General features: G+C 38.5%; 1 protein-coding gene across 6 annotated transcripts in view; it reads right to left on the bottom strand.

Moving 5' to 3' along the window:
* Window positions 1-17,084, bottom strand: part of LOC132943132 (zinc finger homeobox protein 3) — a 108,094-nt gene that overhangs the window by 45,791 nt on the left and 45,219 nt on the right. For 3 of the 6 annotated variants that reach the window (XM_061011963.1, XM_061011964.1, XM_061011962.1), the window contains exon 4: window positions 12,428-15,620. In XM_061011963.1, the coding sequence (XP_060867946.1) occupies window positions 12,428-15,620 (3,193 nt within the window). Of the gene's footprint in view, window positions 1-8,679; window positions 10,493-12,427; window positions 15,621-17,084 lie in introns of those variants that run through there. The other 3 variants (XM_061011965.1, XM_061011966.1, XM_061011967.1) reach the window with 3 other exon arrangements.

Raw genomic sequence — 17,084 nt, forward strand, 5'->3', positions numbered from 1 at the left:
CAGTGTAGAGATAGGCATTACACATATTATAATATATAGGTACGTGAGCGGGTCGACGACGACGACGGTTAAAACTCGAAAAGTCATCACCGCACCGTCATTATTATTATTATTATTGTTGTAAATTAGTATAAATTCGATACGATATCATATTTTATTATTACACACGCGTATAGTATAATATACACCTATAAAGGTTTTTTTTTTATATAATATACATTCGAGCTACATCACCGCTTGGCGGTTTGACTATTACTTATTTATTTATTTTTCCCCGCTCGGAATTAATCTAATAGACGTGTGTCGACGCAGCTGCGGGACCTGCAGCGACTCGAGCGGTGGTTGTTACAAATGCGGGGGGGAGGGGGGGCAGAGAACACGGGCGATAGCTGGATGTTCATCAACAACTCTTTCCCATATATATATATATATATATGAGCACACGATAGAATACGCGCATAACCGATATCGTTCATTAAACACTATTATCGATGCCGAGAAGATAGACGACGGAGATTCACGTATACAATCGAACTCTAATTGGACGGCGCGACCTCATCTCGTCTATGTAGCGTCGTTTATTAATATAATATAATATTATACGTTTGTGTTTGTTTGTTTTTTTTTTTTTATTCGTTATTATATATTGTACACCGAGCGCTCCGTGTGCGCAGCCTCATCCGATTTTCCGGTCGCCAAATCACACGCCGCCGTATCTGCACACGCACGCGCATTAAGCGTCATATTCGTATGCGCGTGTAGCCCGCGGGCGCTTTTAGATCTCAACGCGCATCGTTCATCGTTTGGCGCAAATACTTCGTAAGTAGACGAATGTAGGGAAACGCCGATATCCATCGAACTAAATTGAAAACCTCTCGAAACTATATATACGGTTTTATACGGTCGCGCTAAAATACCATTTACAGGAAAACACTCCGGTATACCTACAGCTCGAACTTTTCGATGTCTCAGACTTTTTCCCCTGTTCCCCTTTACTGTACTTGACGGCGTACGTCATACACGTGCGCGCGTGGGTTATTCATCTGCAGCGTATCTACACAACACAGTGTCATATATATACTATTTTTACATTTATTTACATTGTAATATACCATATACATATATAATATATTTTATTGTATACTGTGGAATATTATAATGGTGCAGCAGGAGCATGACGGGAAGAGCTGTTGTTTCGCGCACTGGCACCGCTGCAGCAGCAGGGCGCAAATATTAACGCGCGGCGGCCATGTTGAGCGGATAATCGAAATTTTCATCATCGAATTACACATGCGAGCCCGCTAATGTACTCGTTTATAATACGACCCCGTGTGTATGTGTGTGTGTAAATATATAGTGTATACATCACGTAAGCGCGACCCATTCGACCGACGACGACGTTAACAAATGAACGAAACGCGCGCTCATAATATACCTAATATTATATTATTATCATATACGTTTACAAAATCAATATGCGCACACGATTATACATAATATTATTATTATATATATATAGTATAATGTACTCCGAGGCAGAGTATATAATATAATATTATATATACGCGTAGTGGGAGGAGGAGGAGGACACGCCGCCGAACTTTGGCCTCGAAAGGATATTATATTTTATTTTTCTCCGACGGACGGGCGAACGGGTGTGTATGTGTGAGCATACGGTGCGCATGAATGGGCGGCACGCGGCCATTTTGTCCGTCCTCGTGTATATATAGCGTAATATACTGGCGGGCGCGCACACGCAGCCTCCGCGAGGGATGCGTCTCCGTACTCGCGACATCGTGTACCCGTACCTAGGTATAGTAGGTATACCTGGTCATACCTATCGACCGTATAGGATATTAATGACGCGACGTAAATTATATATGTGCCTATATGACACGAGCTAGGTATATTATATATACGTGCGCGAAAGACGAAAATATACTGTGATGCGTGTACACCGTCGAACGCGATGCACGTCACGATATTTTATATATTATTACGATAATGGGTATAATATTATATTATACTCCAATGTTTAACGGACCCGTGGAGACCCGCAGCAGCGGCGACGATCGCGTGGAAAGCGCGCGCTAAAAATCTGTGATCGCGATCGATCGATATATTATACATACCGCCTACACATAATATTATACCTATATATTTAATAAAGGATATTAATAATGTGCGTTATTATACCCATCGACTCGCGGCGCATATTGTATATAAATATATTATAATAATATAATAATTATAATCGCGTGGGCCCGGGTCGCACGCACAGACCGCGCCGATCGTGTGTTCTGCACGAAAAACTCGTCGCAATTATGACGAATTACGCGATGTAATTACCCGGTTTTATTTCATTTTATTTTTTTTCCCCCCGATTCCGAACAGACAGACGGACAGACATACATACACACACACACGCACACTGATAAACAAATTGCCCATTGTTTGTACGCTATATATATATATATATACCTGCGTAGTAGATACTGCGTATACGACGAGCGCGTGATTTACTCGACTTGGCGCGGGATGCACGTGATATCGTTACAGGTAAAAAAAAGCATCGGATGGATTTGTGTGTGTGTGTGTGTGTGCGATGGGAACGATGTCGGGCGACCGACGTTTTTACGATTATTTTATTTTAATCGTCCGACACGCGATTATTTCGAATACGCGATAATTCGTATTTTTCTTTTTTTTTGTACAGCTATACTTGTCCCGTTTATATATCGTGTCGGGTGAAATCGCGTCGACTTTTCGGCGCGCAGAACGTTCTGGGGCGGGGCGCCGCCCTCTCTCCGGCGCGCACACGGGTATAGAAATAACGCGATATTATATTATATCAGAATATGCATCACCCACACTACGTATGCACTATACCTAGGTATACTTTGATATTACTATATAGATATAGGCTATAGGTATACGAAGAACACGAAGGAGGTTTTCCGACGCTATCGGACCTGTGGCGATGGGTATTTAAAAGCGAAATACGATATAACATCATAAACTAGTCAGAGGTACCGAGAAAAAGTCAATCCACTGCAGTGGTATAATTATGTCACGCCGACGACGGACTGTTATTAAAATCCGCTATACACATTTCCGCCCGCCGCGGCCACCGCTCGTTACGCACCGATCTCTCTGGATATGCCCGTACTGCGTAAGTACACTACATGATATGTACACGACGATGATGGATTGAACGGACAAAATTTCCGGTGCAAAAACCAGCGAGCACCACAATCGTACAATGCGTATATCTGTAATCTATATAAGATATAAATCGTATACAAAGTATGACCCGCGGGTCGGCCGACTTTCAGTGGCGTGCGCGTGTCAAGTTAGGCATATATCAAAATACAATATCCGAATAAACGGGGTTTTGACGCCACTCGGTCTTGCCCCATACTCTGCAGCCTGCTGGTGGAAATCGCGATCGGCTAACGATCTGAAACCCTCAAAGCGTGTATATATGTATTATAACACACCTACGGGGACGGATCGAGCAAGTATGATACACGTGTCCATTAATATCTAAACAAATGATTAGTTTTTTATCCCGTAATTAAACGATTTTTTTTTTAATCACGTCTGTCAACCGTTTTATCCCCACCCCGGCGTTCACTGTGACACGTCATCCACAACCAAACACCCCACCCGAAAACGGACTGACGCCCCCGCCCGGTCGACCAGACGAATCGCTAGAGACGAATTCGTCACAGTTCGTGAATATATTATACATACATAATGTTTACGACGGGCAGAATTAAAAACGTCACGTATATACACGACGCTATATATATATACATATAATATATTATTTTCGAATTGGGAATATATTCAACGCTTAAATCGTAAGCTCCCTGCCGCCCGACCCTCAGCGTGTATTACGGTTTATTTGTGTTAGTGGGTGGGGAGGGGGGGCGATTATAATTATAGATAATCCGTTTTTCCAGGGATGAATATTCGACACAACCTATAGAAACCAACACGTGTCCAGACGACGATGCAGGAAGGCGATCCAAAAAACGGGACGATTATATACTATAATATTATGCTACGATCATAATATATTTTTTCGATTTTTACGACCACGTGACTTTGGCGAGTCCATTTAAACGAAAATAAAACGAGCCAGCGATGATCGATATTTCGCACACGAGCTAGCGCTCAGACCTTGACCGTCGCGGAACGTCGTGAATGCTCGCGTGTGTATGTGTATTGTGTACCTTTATGTATAATATAATGCATATATAGGTAGTAGACGACGAGACGTGCTGCAGTAGATCATATTATCGTGTACCGCCTCGGTCGTTTGAATTTTCGCGGTCGGTCGACTCGAAATTACTTTAAAATTGAAATGCAATTATATATTGCCTACACCAAATATACACGGTGTTATTGTACCTATTATACTACGACGAGTATATTAGTGCGTACGGGTCCGATTACTGTTTTAAATTTATTATTTTTATTATTCATTCCACCCACCATACGTCGTATCATATAATGTACCGGCCTTGAGAACGAGACGCGACTAAAACACACCGACCGGATATCGAGACACAATATTATGAACGTGTATTATAGGAAACAAAAAAAAGAGCACATTCTAGTCGTTCTTCGCACGCCACACCGCCAGCCTCTGCAGGGGGTGGGTTTTGTTATACATATAACGCACTGCATCAGAGACGGATACAATATATTTTTGTCTTACAGCCTATACCGACCGGAACCTGAGTATACCACACGATCATAATACAAACAACATATATACCTAATGTATACACAAATTTTCGAAATTTCTCTGGATTTCCACGAAAAGTACTCGGCGTTGTACTGTTGTACTTTTCTGTATGCACAGCACATTTAAAGTTATTGTTTAACAGTCGGTCATTGTGAGGAATGCAATACGTAGCGCCGTTTTGTGTCGCTACATTTTTGGACGCGGAAACGCGTAATGCACGTGTTCCTGAAATTCGATAAATTTTTAAATCGATTAATCGTTTTCCATAACAACCCGCTAGCAGAATCTCGATCGATCGTGTTCCGTTCGAATTAGACTTATCGATCAAGACGCGTGAAATAATAAAATATAAAAACCACCAACACGCGATGTTGTATACCTACGACCCAACACACTCCTATACGGTTTGTCGTGACGTCTTACTTGTTATGACTCGTACCTTACATAGTGTAACTTAAATATTATAATATAACCTATAACACTATAGTAATAATATGACGACGAAACGAAGCAACTATACATAGATATAATTGTACAACCAGCAGGAGGACGACGGTTGGTAATTAATTCTTGAAAAATGTTCGTCCCGAATGAGCCCCAAGAACGGTCATTATTATACACGACGACGGTTATTATTTGTAAAATCCTTATTTTTCATCTTTCCGGCGCAAACGGGGGAATGGTAAAAAAACCGAAATTATAATCAAGACTCTCGCGGGCTTTGTGCATGATGCACCACCTACCCTATACCAGCATATAGGTATAGGTACATATATAACATTGGTACCTGTATATACCTACGAGATATTATATCCGTATATAATTGACGTGATGGTGACCGGCCGGCAGACGCTCATTAGAGAGAAATTATTATTATTATTATCATTATTACTTTTAATCGTAGACACTAGTAAATATGAAGTCATCTGACGGCGGCGGCGGTGGCGGTGGAGAATTAAATTCCGTCTACTACCTTTTTTTTCTTTCCTTTTTTAATTTTTTTTTTTTCCATATAATTTCCGTACACACACAAACTCGTCGTCGTCGTCGTCGTCCGCTTTTTATCTCGCCCGCGCCAGCTCGGACGTTGTTATTAGACGCGGACGAAAACCCAATGCGGCGGATTTCTAATCACTCCGGTAAACATTAAGTACATGTGTAATTTCGGTCCATTACCCGGGCGGCGGCAATCCTCGCACAGCCGAATACAACGTGTATACCTCTCCATGCAGGCGTGCCATGATGCGAAGGGGACGGCGGCGAGAGATCTCGTTTAAACGAAACCGAACTACTCGTAATAATAATTAGGGTTTATCGGGAGATTATAATTTCCCGCACACACGAATACGACGAGACGGCCGCGGTATTTTATAATAATAATAACCACGGTCAGTCCTGAGCTGTGTGTGTGTGTCGTTCTCACGTATTACATGGTATCCGATCATGATTGTTTTCCCGCTGCGACCGCAACACACGTAAAATATTGTACGCCGGCCGTTGCGGTTTTCGTCGCGCGGAAAACCCATTATACACATTATAATATTGATATCTGTAATTATTATTTTCATTTATTTTGGTTCGTTATTATTATGTTATACCACTGGCTAGATTGGTTTTCTGACCGATTAATCGCCGCCACGGCCGCCGTCGGTCGATTGTAATAATTTCAAAATTATTTTGATTCGTTGTTATAATAATATTGTATACATCTATCAGCGGTCAGTTGCCCAAACCGATGACAAGATTTCCAAAAACGAGACACTGTTAGAAAAACGATTCAAACCATCATACTCGTCATAGGTACCTATCTATATAGTCATTGTTATTCTGTTATCACGGATATTACCTAAACCAGACGTCGTTTTGATGCGATTTCTCCTTGGTGCGTAAAACTCGCCATTTTCTTTTTCCACGGTTTAGAGTCGGAAAATTTCAATCGCGTTTAATAGTATTATTTCATCAACCTACGAGACCGGCCGGTCGCGCGTGTGGACTCCGGTCCACGACTACGAAGCGACGGAGAAAGAAATCATATCGCGAGAACCTATGTAGTTGTTGGTATTATTCAATATTATTACGATCGCCCTGCATGTTACCTATACGGTCAAACGATTATATTTTATTTGATCGTCCGTGGCTAATACGCAGAGAAGAAGTCCTCGTCTCGTAATTGTTTTGTTTTTTTTTATCCCGCCCGACGACGAAATCCTTGAATACGATTATTGTTGTTGTCGTTATTATACGGCCTATTCGATATTATATTTCGGGGAAAATGACGGAAAAAATAAAAACGAATATTCATATAAAAACGACACGATCGCCGCTTTCACCGGCCACGGACCACGTTATTATAGATCGCGGGAGCGTTATATAATAATAATAATAAAATAATAATAATCGTAATTTTTTTTTCTCCTTATCGTCGGCCTCCACTCGTTCATATTGTTATATATATTATTTTTATTTCTTTTAATTTTTCTCGCGTTTAATGTTATATTTTTTTTCCTCCTCTTTTCGTACGCCGCCGAGGTGTGATACACGACGACGTAACGCACAAACGATTAGTTCCCCGTGCTCGCATACGAAATATTACCTATATACAAACATATTATACCTATGTGCGCGGGAGGAAAGAGATATTACACGTAATAGGTAATATTATGGCGGGCCAGTATAATACGTGTACACAGTTAACTACCTACTGTGGTGTGTATATATATATAGGTACACCATAGTACCACGGTTCAGTTATCCCGGTTATTATTATTATTGTCCTCGTCGTCGGTGCAACCATTTTTATTATTATTATTATTGCCGCACCGTCGTCGTCGGTTCATATTATATTATTTCGTCATCGTACACGCGTTCCTATTTCATCTTCAGCTAAGCCGCCGCCGCCGCCGTTCATTTCTCTCTGCGATTTTCCCGAAAATAAAGCGACAGCCATTTACCTTCTCGTCGAACTGGTTGCGCGCGTGCGCTCTGCTCGGTTTCGAGTGTACCTACATCATTTAATTTCGCGTACCACACGTCAAACATATTATTGTAATGCGCAACACGAGCGCCCCATATAATATTATAGCGACTGATAATAATAAAATAAATTACAATATTATTAGCCGGCGATATTATAATAGGTATACATGTATGCATTTGAATAATCGTCGCGAACAGAGGGTTTTCCCGGTTCGGCCGACCCCCTCGGCCGCGAAACGAGTGTTTTTCCGTTACGGCGTCGGTGTTATGGGTGCACGCCCGCAGCAGGAAGACATTACACATTACTATGGCGATTATTGTACCGGGGGGGTACCCTGCGATATGCAAATTTCGTGTTTATTGCGCGCGCGCCCCGCACCACAATGGTGAATTATTATTATAATTTGTATTTATTATTGTTATTATTTTTTTTTACCACACGCGCGCTCATTACAATAATATACACACCACGTATCCGCGACATAGTATTGCAGAGTGTATAATATTATATTATAAAAAACGGGTGGTGGCAGCGACCCCTACGGACTTCCCTTCTGTATTCTAGCCAGCCAGCCAGCCAGCGGACCCGTGCCGGACCTTTGCGGGTGTCGTCATGCAAATATCGCGGGCCCAGCACGAGCCAATCCCTAGACTCTTAGCCATCGCCGGCGCCCGACCCCTTTCCTCGGGTGTGTCACTGCGCACGGGGTGGTTCGTCGTCCGCCGCCGGCACATGCATTGTACATTATAAAATGTATTTCAGTCGTGCGCATTATTGTGTCGCTTTGTACTTATTATACCTGCAGTACGAGTAAGCGACACTGAGACGGTCATTGGTGGTCACGTAGAAAAACAAAAAAAATTATACATATTACCTACTACGTAAAATAAAAGAAGCAAAAAACTCCTGCAGGCATCATGCAAAATAAAACGAAACACATGTGTATTTTTTTAATATTGAGTATATTTCGTTTGTTCCTTTTTATTCATTTGTCTTGTTTGCAAAAAAAAATATAATAATCATCATCATCATCATCATATATAGTCATAATAATAATAATCATAATATAATGTACACATACAAAACGAAAAAGGCATAATAAATAAAAATCGCGAAATAATAAAACGTATAAAACTATACAAAACGTAAAAAATAACTTGAAGTATAGCGACATTATTTTTTTCTCCCATTATTTATGTTTATTTTTTTGTTTGTTTTTTAAGTATAAAATTAATACATAATTATTTTAAAAACTATAATATATAAAATGCACGCCTATCTAAGATTACAGTATATATCATAAACACATATGACGTGATTCGCCAGGGTAGACTCTATATATATATATGTAAGTTCATAATATATATACACACACGCATATAATAATAAATAATGTAAATGTATATTCGTAATAAAATTATATTCAATATGTATTAATATATATTAAGTTTACATTACACTTACATTGTATACGTATATATAATAGGTGTACACAAGTAGGTGAGTCAGCCGCCGAAGCAACTGTTTTTTAAAATTAATATTAACAGTCAAAACATAAACTTAAGAATATATATTTATATTATGTCTAAAAACTAACATGATATATGCGTATACAAACATATGTATATAATATATACAGGTATACATAAATATTTATATACATATATATGTATATATATAATTATTGATTTTTATAATATTAACATTAACGCGTTTATGTACACCAACAAGAAAAACAATATTTTTCTTATGAAAAACTTTAAGGAAAGGCACAAAAATGTAACTAATTAAAAAAAATTTCTACAATGGGTGTAAATAAAAAATAAGTGACATGGAATCGAATCAATACGATGAAACCAAAAAAAAAGGAAATTTCATGGAAAATGTCTTTTGCGTTATACATATTATTATGCTTATACAAACAGTCTTATAATTAGGGCTTCGCCGTTTTGCAGTGAAGAAGGTATTGGTGGGATGGTATATCTCTGGATGAGATTCGATTATAAATTTAAATATAGCGAGACAAAAGGGAAAATACCCTAGCATATAGTACACGACGATGACTAACAGGAAAAAATACTTTTTTGGCCCTCCATTTTTTTCATTTTTTATTACTTAGAGCTTAGTGTACCCTCTCCGCGTCATCGAGGGTGGCAATAATGGGCAACATATATTGGAGTCTTTTATGTATTGCGTATACAGGCGAAGCCTTTGAAATTACGTTACAAAAAAAGATAAAAAGAAAATAATAAATAACAAGCATAGTCAAAATGCTAAATAATTATAAATAACCTAAAATATCACAATTGTCTAGGTAATAAATAATAACTAATACGGTCAGACACTAAGCAAAGTATACAATGTTATGTGTATAATGTCTGACGGCAGATTCGTCAATTTTATTGTTATTGTTTTTTTTCTTTATGATACTAAAATTGAATAAACAATTTCATAATTTTTAATTGAATAATAAATTAGACAATAATTTTATTCTGAATCACAAAAAGATAAAACATAGTATTAATTCGTTAACAATTTGTATACAAATAATTTATAGGTATGATTTATACCTAGGACTAACCTCGCACGGTTATTATAATATTAACTTATATATCTACAATAGGTGTACACTCGGAATCCGATCAAAATATAAAACGGTGATAAAACGTCGTCGTCAGGTCTCCTGTGTGTTTGTGATTTTTGGAGAACAACATAATGCTTACGATTTTATAGCTCATTTATCACTCATTTCTATCCTACAAAAAAAGCGCAAAACAAAAGAAAAAATAAATAAATATAAATCATAAAACAAACGGCAAAATAATAATAATAATAATAATGCATGCAAAATAATATTAATAATGATAATAACGATGGTAAAAAACAATATATAATAATATGTATAATATAATAATATATATATTAATATGACGGGTCAGTGTCGTGGACATATTATTATAACAATAATATGTACGCGGTGATATATTATTATGAGTGCGCGCGCGATTCCCACAACGCTAAAGTACCTATACAATATGAACACCGCCGAACGATAATCGTCGCAAGTAGAGGTGATGTGTCGTGGACCGTGGTCATTATTGTGTGTGCGCGTTTACCAACGACCGCGCTTTTGTATACACCGGTCGTAAATATAATATAATATATCATTTTTTCGATCTTTTCACACACACACACAGGAGCCACGGCCACGGAGAGTCGTTATGTGAGACGCGCGGGGCAGCGGAAATAACGGTGCATTGCATTTGTCCGCCGCAACGCTCTGTATACATTATTTCATGATTTTAAAAAAAATATATAATATTATGTAACACACGGTGGTCCGCGTCGATTTCTCGTTTGTAGACAATTTGTCACGGATAGTTGTAGCGCGTCTCCGAAAAGCAACGATGGCAGTAAATCGGGTAAAACCGCCGTTGTGCGGGTCGGGGGACACGAGCCGAATTAATATTTCACCCCTATGACGGTATGGCGGTCGAAAGCTAATAACGCCGAACGAAAAACGTCCGTAAAGCTTTCGCAGGTGGTCGCTGATTTTTCACGCCTATACGACGGCGGACACGGACTATATACGGGCGGTTTCGGGGTGACAAAAACACGCAAAATAACGAACGCACTCGAAAACAGTTTTCAAGAAGCTACTGCCGAATGCCAGAATGCATAAAGGACAAATACAATATAATATTATTATGTTTTATATATAAATGTGTATCAGATCGGTTGGCCGCCGTTAATCAGAGCTCTCGAATTTTATATTTTTAACGGGGCCGATAACAATGAAAAACGTACCTCGCACACACACGTACACACACTCACGCCGTACGAACCCAAAATATGAGGGAATCCTTTAAAAACACACTCACACACAAACATATTATATAAATACAGTGTATAGTAACGTTCTATTATTTCGATTCATTTTTTTTTGTTCGGGGAGATGTTCCTTTCTCCGGTTTCACGTTCGACGTAACGAATTTCTGTAATAATCTCCGCTCGTACACATCACCGTTGCCAGGGAGCGGCGGTGGTTCGACATTGTTTCCAGAATATTAACGTACCCCAAACGAATCCCAGCGCAGCACATTGTGCGCGCCACCGGAGATGGTAAACGTTCGATACGGAACCCTTTTCATTAAAAATAAAATATATATATATATATATCAATCGGATCACGAAAGAATTTGTACACACATATGTGTGTTTATGTTGCATATTTTTTCGTTTATGCGCTCGCGCCTTTTTTCGATTTTCCTGCTCTCTCTCTCTCTCTCTCTCACTCAGTCCCGAATAATAATAATAATAATAATAATAAGGTATCTCGCCGGCACGGTGTGTGACTTACGCATCACACACTGAACACAGCACACAATTTGCACACCGAATGAAATTGATTTTGTTTTTGTTCGCGCGTCACACCCCTGTAGGCATAATAGCTGTCCATCACGTCACGATTTCTCAGACCGTGATGGTCGTTACCCGAATACATATGACAGTACTTCTCTTATACATTATGATAGCATTGTGTTACCACTTGTGATTGCGGTTATGGACCGCGAAGATTTGTATTAGTTGGGCATAATTCGCGTGCGAATAGAACACTGTATACGTCTCATACTACCAATAATAATACTAATACTAATACTAATATACAACACTGATTTATGACTACTGACCTGGCGACGTCATCATGGCTGTGCCCGGGTGCATGAATCCTTGCTGGTAAGTCATGCCCAGGTTGTACAGGTGCGGCAATAAGGCCAACTCCTCGGCGGTCATTTGTGACTGGTCCTTGCCGTCCAGCTTCGCTATGGTAGCCATGGCCACGGCCTGCGCAACGGGAGACTGGCCAATGAGCCCAGCCAGCTGGAGCATCTGCATCTGATTGACTTGCTGGTTGGGAAGGTTGTTGTTGTGTGGGTCGCCCGGATTGGGCGGCACCGTGAAGTCACTATCACTGCAGTTGCCCGACATGTCGGACACTGACATACGGCTCTCCACGTGCTGCTTGACCAGGGCAATGTGCCGGCTGGTGAATATGTGGTCTTGGACGGAATACTTGTGAGTGTATTTGAATCGACAATACTTGCACTCGTCCGGTGGTCCTGTCAGATCTTGGTTCTGCTTGGTTTGCAGTTTATACTTCTTCTCCTTGGCCCGTGCGTTCTGGAACCACACCTGAACCACGCGCTTTGCCAAGCCGATCTCACGGCCCAGCATCTCGCACTCACCCATTGTCGGGGTCTTGTAGTCATCAAATAGTGCTTTCATCACCTTCACCTGCACATTGCTCATCTGCGTCCGGTACCGTTTGTTTTGACTGCTACTGCTACCACCCGGAGCGTTTACCCTCTGCTGACCGCTCTGAGTGCTTGACGCAGGTGAAGCTGGGCTTTCGTCATCCATAATGTCCGTGCATTCAGACATGCTGTCTTCGTCATCGTCCTGTTCTTGATCCATACGCAAATCCACGGGCTTGCTCAGATCTAGCGGACTGTCTCCCTCCGGTTTAGTTTTCTCGCCACCCTCAGACAAAACACCGTTCTGCATACTCGACTGTTGCATCTCCTCCATGTATCTCTTCAACGACTCCTGGTACATTTTACCTAGGTTTTCCACGTCCTCCGCGTTTTGATAGTACGGGTTTGATGCGTACGTCTGGTTCTTTTGCCCGATCTCGCTCATCTGGGACGACGCGAATGAGTCCATACTGACATCTTCATCTGGAATGTTGTCTACGTTTATGTATCCTCTGGAACACTGTTCCGGGTGTTTGGTCTGCAAATGCGATTCCAACGCTGATTTGATTTTGAAAATGGCTGAACAGAACGGACATCTCTTATTGATCGCCTGCGAATGAGCTCTGAACTGACCTTTTCGCTCTCTGGCTCTGGTATTTTGGAACCACACTTGGACTACACGTTTCTTTAGACCCACTTCTTGCGCAATGCTTTCCAACATCTTTCTTGAGGGATTGCTCTCGATCTGATATTTTTGATACAAGTAATCCAACTGTTCTGGTAAAATAGTGGTTCTTAGGCGTTTGTCTTTTGTGAACTCAGTTTCTTTATCACTATGATCGTCAAATTCGTCGAACGATCTTTTATTATTTTGTTGCATCATGGATAAAATCAAGGACGTGGGGTTAGCATTCAATTCGGACGTACCACTCATCTGTTGTGATTGAGATTGTTGTTGTTGGAGCTGCTGCTGCTGCTGTTGTTGTTGGTGTAATTGTGCTTGCTGTTGTAAAATTCCGAAAGCACTTTCTGGATGATAGGTAGGGAACAAATTTGGATTCATTAAATGGACTTGTTGGTGTTCTTTCCACTGGTCAAGTTTAGTGAACACCGAAGTACAGTGTTCACAGTTGTAAACGTTTTCTTTGTCATGTGAAGATGACGTTTGAATCGGTGACGTCGGATATGTCAAACTCGGAGTCGGTGTCGGAGTTGGAGTCATTGGATTAGAGTTTGCGCTTTGTCCTTGATGATTTTCTACAGTACTTGAGTTTGAATCTTCAGAACTCAATGCAGCCGCAATGTGGGCGGCTGCTGCTTGAGCTTGAGCCGACCTTTTAGCGTCCTCTTCTTTGAAACAGTGCGTCTTCTGATGTCTAATGAGTTCATAATATCTCTGGAACACTAACAGGCATTTATTACACTGATAGTTCAAACCAGGGGTTCTTTGAAATCGATTTGATCCCTCTTCAACAATACCTGGTGCAGGTTCTACAGCTGGCTGGTTTTCGTAAACTTTTCTGGCTTTTTGTCGGGCGTTTTGGAACCACACGACGATCACTCTTGGGCTCAGGTTCAGCAATTTTGACAGATACTCGAGGTCATCGTCTTTTGGGTAGGCGTTGTTTTCAAAGAATTCTTGAAGCACCTTGATCTGACAGTCCGTAAAACGAGTTCTATTTGCACGTTTACCAGACGAGGTGGAACCACCGGAACCACCACTACTCTGGTTCATCATGATTGAGTGCGGAAACCCATCAGACGAATTTGGCGATCTACCCGGGCTAATGCTCCTGGGTCCCGATTGTGTGGTGACCGACATTTGTGGTGGCGAAGTAAAACTCGATGCAGATATTTTCGGTGGTAGCATATTGCTGGTGGAAATTGCATTTGACATATTAATTTCTTGATGTTGAGAAGTTAGAATTGAGGACAAAGTTAGATTTTCAGCGGCGTTTAAATCTAACGGCGACCCTCTGTCATGGTGAATGTACAGATTTTGTTTTTCTTCAACCGAATCTCTACGTTTGGACGGAGACTCGGGATTGCCCCACGGAAATTTCGTTTCAGGTTGACTAGTTTCGGCATCTTTCAGTTCTTGTTTGACTTGTGATTCCATCTTCACCGGAGACTCCAACGATTGTGTGGTGAATGGTCTCGAAAAGTTTTGAGCAAATGTCTGTTGTTGCGGAAATGTAGGTGTTTGACTCTGTGCTCGCACGACAGTATTATTATTGGGGGTGCTGGTTTGTAGAGGCTTCTTTTTCGCGAATGTCGGTGTCTTGGGCGCTTCTTTAATGACGACAACGTCGGTGTTTTCAATTATTGGTATTGGTTGAGTAAGAGGCATCACTTTCGCTTCGCCGGTTTTCTCGTATTCTTCCAAATTCAACGTAGTCGATGGTGGATTATTGAAATTGTACGGAGAATCTTTGTTTCTCTGTCTTTCTTTGAATAGTGTATTTCTAAACCAGTGTTTGATGACTTTGGGTGGGAGACCACTTTGGCTGGCCATTTCTTGTATCTGATCTTCAGATGGAGAATTGTTTATGTCAAAGTGAGCACGTAGGATTTTCAATTGATCATCAGTGATGCGTGTCCTCGCTCGTTTTTGTTGCGAATTTTGTTGCTGTAAAAAATTAAACCATGACAATAAAACACTAATAATAAAATAACTAAGCATTGCTTAAACATAAAATTCTCTATGAGAAATTAATAACGCAACATGGTTCAAGCATGAAAATTAAAATCAAAAACATAGTAAAAATAATAAGCGTTGTAACTATAGATTAAAAAAAAATTATAATAATAAACCTATTGTGAAAAATAAAATAATAGTTTCATATTGTTTTCTATTATTAAATAGGTACCTATATCTATATGTTTTTTTCCGAAATAATTTTCAAACCGTTGTATATTGAAGTGTAATGAATTTATTTTAATTTAGCTATATCATTTATTTAACACACACATACAAAATTAAATATAATAACTACAGTATTTTATTATAAATATTTGATAGCGAATAAGCATCACACAAAACGTATCATATGAAACTTATATTTTATAAGCTACGAGGGAACTGTATATTAGGAATTGTATATGATTGATTAAATTATATTTGTTGGAAAAATAACTCATTTAAATGATAAAGTATTAATTTATTAACATAAAAGATAAGTTATATTTTTTTTTAATAAAATTAATTTAATTTAAATTTAATAAATTAATTAGATACCTATATTGTTTTATAATAACTATTATGAATTATAAAAAAGTTAAAAAAAATAATTAGTTGTAAAGATAGGTGCCTCCTAACATATAATTTTTTTTTAATATAATTAATTTAATTTAAATTTAATAAATTAAGTAGATACCTATATTGTTTTATAATAACTATTATGAATTATAAAAAAGTTAAAAAAAATAATTAGTTGTAAAGATAGGTGCCTCCTAACATATAATTTTTTTTTAATATAATTAATTTAATTTAAATTTAATAAATTAATTAGATACCTATATTGTTTTATAATAATTATTATGAATTATATAAAAAGTTAAAAAAAAATAATTATTAGTACATATAGGTGCCTCCTAACATATAATTTTTTTTTAATATAATTAATTTAATTTAAATTTAATAAATTAATTAGATACCTATATTGTTTTATAATAATTATTATGAATTATATAAAAAATTAAAAAATAATAATTAGTTGTTAATTATAATTATTATTATTAAACGATTTAATTTACTCATACAAACGTTACACAAAATTAATTTTTTATGAAGTTTATAAACAATATACATTATACATACATTATAGGTAACAGTAATAAATGCAATAATATACAGAATAGTAATAATATAACATCTACTGAAATGTAATATATTTATATATAAATGTAAAGTGACAATATAATATTGTATATTATATAAGTAAATACATTTGATTAATAATTTTATTGTAACAAAAGAAATGTATCTTAAGCGTCTTATTATTGTAATATTAAACCTATGTAATTAATTTTTTTTATTACAGTATTGTAATTTATTCTATGATAAAATTTAAGATATTATTACTACCTATAT

The sequence above is a fragment of the Metopolophium dirhodum genome, chromosome 4 (genome assembly GCF_019925205.1).
Source record: "Metopolophium dirhodum isolate CAU chromosome 4, ASM1992520v1, whole genome shotgun sequence".
In the NCBI taxonomy this organism is placed as follows: domain Eukaryota; kingdom Metazoa; phylum Arthropoda; class Insecta; order Hemiptera; family Aphididae; genus Metopolophium; species Metopolophium dirhodum.